The following is a 13,999-nucleotide window of genomic DNA, read 5'->3' as shown; positions in this document are numbered from 1 at the left end:
TTGGTCAAAAACTAGTCACATGATCTTCCATTAATAGTGATATTGCCATCTGATTTATTTGAATAATGGCAGAAAACTGATGTAACTAAAATGAAGAAAAACAAAAACGTTTGTCTCTTTTAACAACATCACTAGAGTTCATAGATTAAATTAAGCATTTGCTATTGGATCCAGTCGGTGTATATCAAAGGCCGTGGTATGTGCTATCCTGTCCCTTGATACTCTAAGACTAAGACTAAATGTCAAAATTACCAAATGTTTGACATCCAATAGCCGATGATTAATAAATCAATGTGCTCTAGTGGTCTTGTTAAACAAAACAAACAAACTTTTTGTTTGCTATTGGATGTCAAAATATTTGGCAATTGTGAAGACTACTACATTTTTCCATTAGCAGCAAGGAATCTTTTATATCCACGTTTCCCACAGACAGAACAGCACATACCACAGCCTTTGATGTACTAGTTGTGGGGCACTGATTGGGAATGGAAAAGAACTTAATAGGTCCACGGAGAAGGTTTGATCCGATGACCATAGAACCTCAGGCAAAGAATGAAATGAGGTTTCACTGTGTACTTTCCCATCCATTCAAATATTTTAGTATTCCGTAATGTGAACATTTCCGTATTCCATGAACATTCCGTATTCCATGAACATTCCGTATTGTGAGTTCTGGGTGTGTAGAGTTGATTAACTGTGTTGTCAGGGCGGAATACTGGAAGTTACAATACACCGAACATTGTAGCAATACCAGAGATTGTTTGACGTGGAGAATATTTCACATATCTGCTGACTACTGTTGTTCTTGGAATGGGGGCAAATTATGAGCAATTATGCCCATCACAACTAGTTGAAGTTTAAGAGTTGTGTTTTGTTTACTAACACCACCAGAGTGCATTGATTTATTAATCATTGGCTATTGGATGTCAAATATTTTGTCATTTTGACATATAGTCTTAGAGAAGAAACCATGTATATTTTTTTCCCATTAGTAGCAAGGATGAACTTTTATATGCACCATCCCACAGACAGGATAGCGCATATAAGTTGTCAATTGATTGTGACATTTGCCATCAGCACAGGTGTTGGTGTGACATTTGCCATCAGCACAGGTGTTGGTGTGAGACTTGCCATCAGCACAGGTGTTGGTGTGAGACTTGCTATCAGCACAGGTGTTGGTGTGACACTTGACATCGTGCAGCACAGGTGTTGGTGTGACACTTGACATCGTGCAGCACAGGTGTTGGTGTGACACTTGACATGCAGCACAGATGTTGGTGTGACACTAGTAGAGTGATCACCTCAGGTGCTTGGGTCACAGGATGGAACCTCTTTGGTGGACCTATTTGGGGTTTTTTCCCATCCCAACCAGTGCTGTATGAATGGTATAGCAAAGGCTGTGATATGTGCTGCCCTGTGTCTTAGAAGTGCTTATGAAAGATCCCTAATTGAGCAAGCAAAATTCAGTGTGTCTTATCCACATGTGATGCCTGTGTTGTTTGAATCAGTTAACTCATTCCCTGTTGGTGGGCCCATTGGACTTGTTTCTTGTTTCAGTCAGTGCTCTATGGGATGGTGCATATAAAAGATCCCTTGCTGCTGATCGGAAAGAGTAGCCCATGGAGTGATGGCAGCGGGTTTCCTCTCTACTTGTGTTGTCCTGAACCATAGTGTCTGATGCCATATAACCGTTAGTGTGTCATTAAATAAAACATTCCTTCCTATTTCTTGTTCTAGCCAGTGCACCACGACTGGTATTTGAAAGGCTGTGGTATGTGCTGTCCTGTCTGTGGGATGGTGCATATAAAAGATCCCTTGCTGCTAATGGCAAAATGCAGCAGGTTTCCTGTCTTAAGACTATATGTCTGAATTACCAAATGTTTGACATCCAAAATTAAGTTTAAAACATTGATTCGTTGATTTGACTCATCCCACTGAAGCGAGCACTCTCCCACCAAGCTACATCCTGCTGTGTTAGACTAGGTGACCTACAGGAAGCCGACTTGGTGACAAAACAAACGCTGTTCACTGCTTCAGCCAAAGGTCATACTGCTCTGTATTGTTAAACACTTTGTTTTGTTTAACAATACACTGGAACACATTTATTTATTAATCATCGGCTACTGGATGTCAAACATTTGGTAATTTTGATATATAGTCTGAGAGAGGAAACCTGCTACATTTTTCCATTAGTAGCAAGGGATCTTTTAATAAACATTTCCCACAGACAGGACAGCACTTACCATAGCCTTTGATATATCATGGTGCACTGGTTTTGAAAGGGAACATGTCCAGTCAGAGCATGGGTCCACTAAGATGGTTTGACAGGACAACACTTTCCATAGCCTTTGATATACCAGCCATGGTGCACTGGTTGGAATGTGGATTGACCCTTTTCTTGACACTACATACAGAGGGTGGAACAGGCCCATATGCAGGGGTTGCAACAGCTTCAAACGTAACCACCCCCATATTATCAAAGGTCCACTATTTTTTTTAATCAAATTTAGGTAACTTTTTTTTTTTTTTTTTTTTTTTTACCATTGTTGGTCCCATCACAAGGAATTCGTGCGCGCGCACACACAAACACACACCATTAAAAATCCTGCATACCGGCCTGTGGGATATTGCTCAGTGGGTTGAAGTGCAGTGGATTGTAACCAGTTTCACATGACTTGCACATCAAAAGCTGTGGTATGTACTGTCCTGTTTGTTCGAAAGTCCACATAAAATATCCCTTGCAGCTTTTTGGTAGGAGTAACCTATGTGGCAGCAAGAAATGTTTTATGAAAATGTTTTATATAATGAGGCACTCAACACATTTTATTTACGGTTATATGGTGTCAGACATATGGTTAAGGACCACACAGATATTGAGAGAGGACACCTGCTGTCGCCACTTCATGGACTACTCTTTTCGATTAGCAGCAAGGGATCTTTTATATGCATCATTCCACAGACAGGATAGTACATACCACCGCCTTTGTAACACCAGTTGTGGAGCACTGGCTGGAACAAGAAATAGCCCAATGGGGCCACTGACGGGGATCGATCCTAAACCGAGCGTACATCAATCGAGCACTATACCACCGGGCTACGTCCTGCCCCCAATATGTGTCAGCAGGATCGATTGGTCATCTTCAGAACCGTACCTATTATAACGGCTTAAAGCTCTACTTAATAAGTTTTATCCTATAACTTGCCCATGATATCCATGTCATAAACCCATGTGATAATTTACTTTATTAACCCGGTTAATAATGGTATGCAAATCTGCAAGGTCTCTAGGTAATTTGTTGCTGTGGATGGGTCATTTGCTTACAAACCAACAAGGCCTGTATACCTGAGCGTAATGTGTTCAAAGATTTGTTTGAAATGCATGATGTCAAATTAATCTGTGCTAATCGTGATGACGTCATATTACCGATGGCGGCGAATTTAGTACTGTGATTTACTATTTTTTTTATTAAAATGTTATTTTAGGAGTGTTATAGGATAAACAGAATTCGCTACTCGTATTTTTTAATATGTAAAGTATCAACCTCGTCTAGTTAATCGGTATTTGTCTCAGCAGAGCCTCGACAAATACCGATTAACATAGACTCGGTTGATATTTTCATATTAAAAAATACTCGTGACGAATCCGCTATATATTATTCACATAGTTCAAGATATTCAGGGAAATATAACCAATATGACCCACGTGTGTCAATGATTTCACATGCACAACGAATGACGTAATTTTGTGAAGCGATGTCATAACTTAATGCAGCTTCCCCAGTTTAAACACTTATAAAAAATTATGTCGTTTCGTCGTCTCTTTTTAGTTACGTTTAAAAACGTTTTGACATAGTCCTAGCTTGGTATTCATAAAAATATTATTTTTGATAATGTGGATAATAAAGAAATTATTACACTCGCGTGTGAATTGTACTGATTTTAAGAAACACATGTTAGGATCGATCTCACTCTCACTCTCGCTCGGGCAATACAATAATCCTGACACTCATTTCGTAAAATCGGTACGACGCACAAGCTCGTATAATAATTATATAATCTCTATATATTCCAAATTGTGCCCATCACAAACTCCAGAGCTCTCACTGGAATGATTTGTGTCTTGATCAGCTTTCAGACATATAGCTAATTTCATTTTAAACAAAATTTTATAAGCTATTTAAAAAAATTGTTGGCTCTACGTATAAAAAATTAACATTTAGCTAATTTGGCAAAGGGCAGAATGAGCCCTCTGTTCTCTTTCCCACTTTGTTCTGGTTTTGTTCTGGATATGGTCACTGGCTAGGATACCGGCCTCGGTGGCGTCGTGGCAGGCCATCGGTCTACAGGCTGGTAGGTACTGGGTTCGGATCCCAGTCGAGGCATGGGATTTTTAATCCAGATACCGACTCCAAACCCTGAGTGAGTGCTCCGCAAGGCTCAATGGGTAGGTGTAAACCACTTGCACCGACCAGTGATCCATAACTGGTTCAACAAAGGCCATGGTTTGTGCTATCCTGCCTGTGGGAAGCGCAAATAAAAGATCCCTTGCTGCCTGTCGTAAAAAGAGTAGCCTATGTGGCGACAGCGGGTTTCCTCTAAAAACAGTGTCAAAATGACCATATGTTTGACGTCCAATAGCCAATGATAAGATAAAAAAATCAATGTGCTCTAGTGGCGTCGTTAAATAAAACAAACTTTACTGGCTAGGATAGACATGAAAACAGCTGATTGGATAGAAACAAACTAATAAGAGTTCCCTGACCTGTGGCTGCTGCTTATCTAAAGTATGCAGGTAATTTAAAGCATGGCCGAAAACAGTTTAATGAATTTGGGATCTAACCAGCTGAAGAGTGTTCACCTATGGAGCAACAGGTTGTTGGATTCATCACCCTCTATTTGTTCAATACCCACAAACGCCATCGGTAATGGTCACTAGATATCAAACGCCAACACGCTCAGTCATGGTAATAAAGCACAAAACAAAGTGTGCTTTAGTAACAACCAATCAGAATCGTACATGTGTTTTAGTCTTGTTAACAATTATCATATACATTAAGTCTTGATAAGAATGATTGCAAGCATCAAATATTAGTCTTGGTAATTAATAATGTTAACACCATGGACCTAAAGCAGTCTGAACGTAACCCAGTGGTAAAGCACTGATTTGCGGTTGACCTAGCATTGATCCCCGTCGGTGGACCCAGTTGGCTATTTCTCCTTCCAGCCAATGCACCAAGACATGCATATCAAAGGCCATGGTAGGTACTATCTTGTCTGTGAGGAAAGTACATACAAAAGATCCCTTGCTGCTAATGGAACAATGTAGTTGTTTCTTTTAAGCACTACCCAAAAAAGTGCATAGACAATGAAGAAGTTTGCACAGAATGTAGCTCAGTGGTAGAGTGTTCACCTGACGTGAGACAGGTTATAGGATCGATTGCCTACCATGGACTTCTTACTCTGTGTCTGTCACAGCCAATACTCCATATAGCGGGATTTAGTCAGGAGCAGGACGTAGCTCAGTGGTAGAGTGTTCACCTGACGTGAGACAGGTTGTAGGATCGATTGCCTACCATGGACTTCTTACTCTGGGTCTGTCACAGCCAATACTCCATATAGTGGGATTTAGTCAGGAGCAGGACATAGCTCAGTGGTAGAGTGTTCACCTGACGTGAGACAGGTTGTAGGATCGATTGCCTACCGTGGACTTCTTACTCTGTGTCTGTCACAGCCAATACTCCATATAGCGGGATTTAGTCAGGAGCAGGACGTAGCTCAGTGGTAGAGTGTTCACCTGACCTGAGACAGGTTGTAGGATCGATTGCCTACCGTGGACTTCTTACTCTGGGTCTGTCACAGCCAATACTCCATATAGCGGGATTTAGTCAGGAGCAGGACGTAGCTCAGTGGTAGAGTGTTCACCTGACGTGAGACAGGTTGTAGGATCGATTGCCTACCGTGGACTTCTTACTCTGTGTCTGTCACAGCCAATACTCCATATAGCGGGATTTAGTCAGGAGCAGGACGTAGCTCAGTGGTAGAGTGTTCACCTGACGTGAGACAGGTTGTAGGATCGATTGCCTACCGTGGACTTCTTACTCTGTGTCTGTCACAGCCAATACTCCATATAGCGGGATTTAGTCAGGAGCAGGACGTAGCTCAGTGGTAGAGTGTTCACCTGACGTGAGACAGGTTGTAGGATCGATTGCCTACCGTGGACTTCTTACTCTGTGTCTGTCACAGCCAATACTCCATATAGCGGGATTTAGTCAGTAGCAGGACGTAGCTCAGTGGTAGAGAGTTCACCTGACGTGAGACAGGTTGTAGGATCGATTGCCTACCGTGGACTTCTTACTCTGTGTCTGTCACAGCCAATACTCCATATAGCGGGATTTAGTCAGTAGCAGGACGTAGCCAAGTGGTAAAGAGCTTGCTTGATGCGCCGTCAGTTTGGGATCGATCCATTGGGCTATTTCTCATTCCAGCCAATGCACCACAACTGGTATATCAAAGGTCGTGGTATGTGCTATCCTATCTGTGATGTGGTGCATATAAAAGATTACTTGTTACTAATGGGAAAATGTAACGGGTTTCATCTCCAAGACTATATATCTAAATTACCAAATGTTCGACATCTAATGTCCGATGATTAATAGATTAATGTACTTTTGTGGTGTCATTAAACAAAACAAATAAAACTTTTAGTCCGTAGAGCACTTACCTGAGGTGTGATGGGTGATATGATTAATCCATAGAGGTTTTTGTTGTCTCCACAGCAGGTATATCAAAGGCCATGGTATGTGCTTTCCCGTCTGTGGGAAAGTATATATATATCTAAGATCCATTGCTACCATTGGAAAAATGTAGCATGTTTCCTCTGAAAACTACATCAGAATTGTCATATGTTTGTCATCCAGAAGTCAGTGGATGATTAATTAATCAGTGTGCTCCAGTGGTGTCTTTAAACAAAAGACGTAGCCCAGTGGTAAAGCACTCACTTGATGCGTGGTCGGTTTGGGATTGATCCCCATCGGTGGGCCCATTGGGCTATTTCTCGCTCCTGCCAGTACACCACGACTGGTACATCAACGGCCGTGATATGTGCTATCCTGTCTATGGGATGGTGCATATAAAAGATCCCTTGCTGCTAATCGAAAAGAGTAGCCCATGAAGTGGCGACAGCAGGTTTCCTACCTCAATATCTGTGTGGTCCTTAACCATATGTTCGACGCCATATAACCGTAATTAAAATGTGTTGAGTGTGTTAAATAAAACCTTTCCTTCCTTGCAATGGTGTCTTTAAACAAAAGAAAACATTTCAGAATATCAAAGGTTGTGGTATATGTATTACATTTATTGGAAAGTGTGTATAAAAGATATCTTGCTCTTATTTAATAAGGGTAGCTTATGTTATGTACCTGGGTTTTCTCTTTCATTAAGACCGTTAAAATAATAATATAAGTATTTGTTTAGCATATCCAATGCTATGACCCAAACCGACCGTGCATCAAGCGAGCGCTTTACCACTGGGCTACGTCTCGCTCTTGTCTATCATTGAGAGTCTGGATGTAGCCCAGTGAGAAAGCGCCCACTTCATGCGTGGTCGGTTTGGGGTCGATCCCCATCGGTGGGCCCATTGGGCTATTTCTAGCGCTCCAGTGGTGTCATTGGACAGCGGGTTTCCCCTCTCAATATCTGTGTGGTCCTTAACCATATGTCCGACGCGATATAACCATAAATAAAATGTGTTGAGTGCATCGTTAAATAAAACATTTCCTTCCTTCCAGTGGTGTTGTTAAATAAAACAAACAAAACACTATCACTGAGCTTCAACATGCTATCCAGAAAGTTGGTTTCAAGTTATTTTAATCTAATTGAACTTAACATTTCGTTAGTTTTGAGGTGATATATTTTGAGGACAGAATGTTTGTATGCAATTTGGGTGTGATTATTTAGGGCACAACGTTGATCGCCTCGACTTTGTTGCAGTCTCAAGCCCTGCAGCTATTCACAGTTTTTGCAGTAGCTCATTGCATTTTTTGACACGATTGGCAATAGTGATAAATCTTTTGGTTATTTTTTTCATATTTATTTTTTTCTGTTTATTAAACGACCCAATGTGTTTTAATGCCAACGTCGCTAAAGTTTTATGTTTTTACTCAATTTTAAGATTGCTAATATTTTATTTATGATTTACAGTATGTTTATTTTTTTTATTATTATTATTTTTTTTTTTTTACAGCACTTTCCTGTGCCAGTAAAACGTTCTTCACCACTGTTTCGGAGATCTACGAGCCCAACTGGACACAAGAAAGCACGTTCAAGCAGAGTTTAGAGGTATCTCTCATTTATTTTCACATCTTATCAGGTGGGACTCAGCCCAGTGGTAAAGTGTTCGCTTGGTCAGTCTAGGATCGATCCCCGTTGGTGGACCCATTGGGCTATTTCTCGTTCTAGCCAGTGTACCACGACTGGTATATCAAAGGCCGTGGTATGTGTTATATTGTCTGTGGCATGGCGCATATAGAAAGAAGATCTGTTGCTACTAATGGAAAAAGTGTAGTGGGTTTCCTCTGTCAAAATGACCAAATGTTTGACATTCATTAGCCGATGATTAATAAATCAGTGTGCTCTATTGTTAAACAAAAACAAACTTAACCTTTTTTCACATCTTGTGATAAGTGGCTATTCATTAAAGGGAGGGTAAACTCAAATAAGAGCCTTATGTGTTGGAAAGATGCATACCCGGACCGCCAACACATACTGACACTTTAACAAATGAAAAACGCGTAATTTTAGAGTTAATAAAAAAACATGATTATTCCTGCTAACTGGGGGCAGCCATTTTGTTTTGTTTGTGTGACGTCCAGTGGTATAGCTTGGGGTGAAGTAAGGTCAGCTCCGTCCAACTCCTCTAAGCACAGTGTAAACAAATGCTCTTAATTTACGACAAGGTGCTTCGCTTTCATCAACCTGACTTGTAAAACAACATAAATGACTTGATAGTATAATAAACTATTTAACTAAATATATTTCAGTTTGCAACAATAGAACAAAATGGAGTTATATTATTTTTCTCTTTAAAAAAATCCAAAGAATTTTTTTTATTATTAGGCCTATTGGTAGGGTACATTCGAGCAAAAACGACCACTCACGATACCCAAGTGATAACTTTCTTTTCTTTGGGACTACGTACATGTAATTGGTCAGTTTTGTTATTTTAGATTGGAAAGTCTACTTAAAGGGTTTTACAGAATTACTTAATGTCCATTATGGTTCAAGGGGTGTCCACGCGGCTATCAAACAATACCTTGTTATCTTAATAAAAGAGGCACATCTTTTTAATGTGTCTAGACACAGTGTCTGGGGACTGTCTAAATATACACCTGCCAATCAGGAACCACAGGTACAGGCCACGGAAAGAAAAGACCTATTAATCAAGAAAACACTCCGATTATTATTTCAGTACGTGGGTTAATTTATGTACAAAACATAATACAGTTATTTCAACACTTTGACAATGGTAGGTTATTTTGTATTGAAAAATAATATATATTGTTGTTGGCTTACTGGGATGGATATTATTACAGAACATTGCGATGCATCTGCAAAAATCAGGTATGTTTTGTTTCTTCAGTTCGAAGACTAATTCCTAACATGACATGTTAGGTATTACGTAACCAGCTCGCTAGAGGGCGTATTCACTGGCATTTAATTACCTGATTAATTTTCAGAGTTTTGATGCATTATGGGAAGACTACTTGGACAACCTAAACACTCGCATTGTTACGCCAGTGAACGAGTACCTGACCTCATTTCCAACCATCAAGGTAGGTAATTGTTATGATTAGTAAGGCCAACAAAAAAATAAAGTTGGTATCTGGTTAAACCAAATTTTTTTTTTTTTTTCTTGTTTTTTTTTAGGTATGATTGCACAGAAAATGTGGGTATATTTTGGTGTGTTTTTTACATCATCCTCACCTGCCTTGGTCCATCCTCTATGGCCATGATGCCCCCTCTTTTGCCTTGGTACCCAAAATATTTTCCTTTACATTTTTCATAAAAAAACCCAGCATGGCAAAAATTTACATCATACCGTGGGAAATTAAAAAAACAAAACGATGTTGACTGACGAGGGACTAGAAATTTATTTTGTTTGGCCTAACGAAAATGTACCTTTTACTTTTCCTACACTAAACGTTTGGCTTGTACCCCCATCCACTAGAAATGGTCTCTCTCCCCCCCTCCCCCCTTAATTCAGATATAGTTCTTACAGGTTTATGGCATGATGCCAGCGATTGCATTATCAAATGACATTGTTACTTGGCTGTATTTAAGCCAAACAAGGATCACTTTGTGGAACAGGGGCCTGAACGTTTGTTTGTAACTTTATCATGTACAGTTAGAGATCAAGTTTCACTTTCATGGCAATGTACCCATTGTTTTACAGAGTTATGGCCCTTGAACTTAGGTTATATGAAAATATGTTTGTGCCTGGTAGAGAACATGTATTGCTTTTAGCAGTACTCTTAGAATGCTTGTTAATTAATATATATATATATATATATATATATGTCTTCAAAGTAGATTTTGATTCTGATTTGGTGAACAACCGCTTCAGTCATTATATTTTTTGAAAATTATTTCCGCAGGCAAAAATATCGAAACGCGGCCGGAAGCTGATGGATTACGACAATGCTCGGCACAACTTGGATGTACAACAGAACGCGAAGAAGAAAGATGAGGCAAAGATTACTAAAGTATGTTCACTGTTTTAAAGGTTAACTTTACAATAATACAGTAAAGTTAAAACCAGACCACGTTCTACAATAATACAGTAAAGTTAAAACCAGACCACGTTCTACAATAATACAGTCAAGTTAAAACCAGACCACGTTCTACAATAATACAGTCAAGTTAAAACCAGACCACGTTCTACAATAATACAGTCAAGTTAAAACCAGACCACGTTCTACAATAATACAGTCAAGTTAAAACCAGACCACGTTCTACAATAATACAGTCAAGTTAAAACCAGACCACGTTCTACAATAATACAGTCAAGTTAAAACCAGACCACGTTATACAATAATACAGTCAAGTTAAAACCAGACCACGTTATACAATAATACAGTCACGTTAAAACCAGACCACGTTATACAATAATACAGTCACGTTAAAACCAGACCACGTTATACAATAATACAGTCACGTTAAAACCAGACCACGTTATACACAGTAATACAGTCACGTTAAAATAATACAGTCACGTTAAAACCAGACCACGTTATACAATAATACAGTCACGTTAAAACCAGACCACGTTCTACAATAATACAGTCACGTTAAAACCAGACCACGTTCTACAATAATATAGTCAAGTTAAAACCAGACCACGTTCTACAATAATACAGTAAAGTTAAAACCAGACCACGTTATACAATAATACAGTAAAGTTAAAACCAGACCACGTTATACAATAATACAGTCACGTTAAAACCAGACCACGTTATACAATAATACAGTCAAGTTAAAACCAGACCACGTTATACAATAATACAGTCACGTTAAAACCAGACCACGTTATACAATAATACAGTCAAGTTAAAACCAGACCACGTTATACAATAATACAGTAAAGTTAAAACCAGACCAAAAAACTACATTTTACCAAGTTGTAGTCGAATATTAGGAGATGACATTACATATGTTTTCATTTCCAATAAAGGCTGTTTCAGTTATTGAAAATCCTGTTTTAAAATAGCTTTTTATTTAAAAGGAAAAACTACCAACTTGAATAGTTACAGAGGCAGATCTAGTGGGCACTGCCCCCCAAATTTTGTGATAGTTATAATTTTATTATATATTAATTTTTAACCCCCTCGAAACCTCCCCAAAGTTCCCTTGGTATTCTGCCTCATGTCATTGCCCCCCCCCCCCCAATGGATTTTCTGGATCCGCCACCGAGTTAGATAATTTGTATGATATTCCCCGTCTGCTCTCACGCCGGTACATGATTTTCATTTTAAACATTATAGCCAAAACATTTTATACATATATATTTTTTGTTGTTTATTTGATCTCGACGATCGACAAACAAGCCTGCAACTGCCGGCCAGCCTGGTTAAGCTCTGTCCTAACTGGCTGCAAGCGATTATTTTAGAAATAGTTGATTTCAGTTGCCGCATCCATAAATATGTCGCGTCGAACGTGTCCAGTTAGGATATGACAATTGAAATCAATGAGTTCTAAAATAATCGCTCACATCGCGGCCGTTTAGGATACAACTTAAGGCATTAAAATCATATAATAGGTGTCCACGTTGTTTATTGGTCAGAATCTCAAACCTTGACCAATTGTCGGCGCGCTTATTTCCTGCGGCAGTTTATTCGGATTCACGATATCGGACAAAATCTCAATCCTTGCGAAAGTTCCAACTTGAAAGCTCTGCAATTGTCCTCTTTGGACTTGGGGGTTTCTTTCACATCCTAACCATGGTACATCAAAGGCCATATACAAGCTGTCCTGTCTGTCTATTACATAACACTCAAGGGGCTGGGTGGGTGTATGTCTAAATGTTATGTAGCATTACAGGGGGTGGGTGGGTGGGTTTTATTAAACATTGTTACGTAGCACATTTTTTTAATTACTAATTTTGTTACTGTGTCACAGCGACAATGTTTAATATAAAGTAGGTACGTAGTAATAGCTAGAACACACAATAATGATTTCACATTGAGTTAAAATGCGTATCTGCACTTTTCCAAATTGCAAAACATTACGTTAAAATTATATTACACCCATAGCATGACTTCTTTGTGAATGGGGTGTCTCCAAGCATTACATAATATTTTTTGGAGGTGTATGATCTAGCGTTATGGAGTGTTACAGGGGAGAGGGAGGCTGTCTAATTTTGTCAAAAATAGCGTTACATAATATACTCTTTAAAAAAAGTAGGGGAATCTGAAATATTAAATGTTAATATCAACTATTAGACCGAACATACGTTTTGACCACAGACATCCTAGTAAAGAATGTTCAGGTCTGTTTATCAACACACCGAAACACATTCCATAGTTTGCACATGCATCACGCAGTTGCCCCGTACACGTGCATGAGGTGTTATTCTTGATTTTGTCAATTTCCAGGAAGGTCCATTAATCACTGTGGAACATTATTTCTGTCAATCTTTTTCATTCTGTTGATAATACAGTTGTTATTGTTTTGTTTTTAGTCATTTTTATTGTTTGAATTTGCGATTTACTGATAAAAAACCCATCAATTTTCAAATTTCACTTCTGACCCCAATCATCTTTCAAGATCTTTGGTGGTTATAAAACCTACTGTAATACTGAACTACCGGTTGTAATGTTTGCCCAATTAATTCACTATTATCATATAACCATTCCCCACAGCTAATATACCTTACACTTTTTGCAATTGTAAATTCTTATTCGAGTTCTCCTACTTTTTTTTAAGAGTATATTTGAACGGCCCCAAAGTGCATATATGATTCTGATTATTATCTTAATTTAGGCTCAGGAGGAACTAACAGAAGCGAAGTTGATTTATGATGACATGAATAATCTTCTTCACCGTGAACTACCTGAGTTTTACAACAGGTAAGATTTTTATCTAAAAAGAAATTTTAACAGGTGTGACGGAACATGCTCTTATCCTTTCGCCTGTGGCGATGTTAATTGTTTTAGAGGGCCATGTGCAGCTTGGTTACGTAATACCTCTGCGCAACCATACCCCCTAATACACACCCAGGCCAGATGTGGAGGCCATGTGGCCAGTAGTTACGTAATACCTCCGGTAGTGCGGTTTTACGACCATGGTTTCTGGCAAACTAGGCGACAGTAAGTCTGGCCATTTAAGAAAAAATACCGTCCCTGGGAGTTGTGGAACTATCACATGATAGGTGAGGTACCGTGTTGTGCCCCCAGGCGATATTCGCTGTCTCTGAGATTTTTGAATAAATAGATAGGATTTTAGA

The 13,999-nt window shown here is 39.1% G+C and overlaps 1 protein-coding gene across 1 annotated transcript in view; it reads left to right on the top strand.

Annotated features, from left to right (window-relative positions):
* Positions 1-13,999, top strand: part of LOC121385143 (amphiphysin-like) — a 75,072-nt gene that overhangs the window by 41,040 nt on the left and 20,033 nt on the right. The window contains exons 4-7 of the mRNA XM_041515681.1: positions 8,243-8,337; positions 9,735-9,830; positions 10,653-10,760; positions 13,537-13,622. Coding sequence (XP_041371615.1) covers positions 8,243-8,337; positions 9,735-9,830; positions 10,653-10,760; positions 13,537-13,622 — 385 coding nt within the window. The remainder of the gene's footprint in view (positions 1-8,242; positions 8,338-9,734; positions 9,831-10,652; positions 10,761-13,536; positions 13,623-13,999) is intronic.

The sequence above is a fragment of the Gigantopelta aegis genome, chromosome 11 (assembly GCF_016097555.1).
Source record: "Gigantopelta aegis isolate Gae_Host chromosome 11, Gae_host_genome, whole genome shotgun sequence".
Lineage (NCBI taxonomy): Eukaryota > Metazoa > Mollusca > Gastropoda > Neomphalida > Peltospiridae > Gigantopelta > Gigantopelta aegis.
Note: the sequence above shows the minus strand (reverse complement) of the source record. Positions and strands in the feature narration are given on the sequence as shown.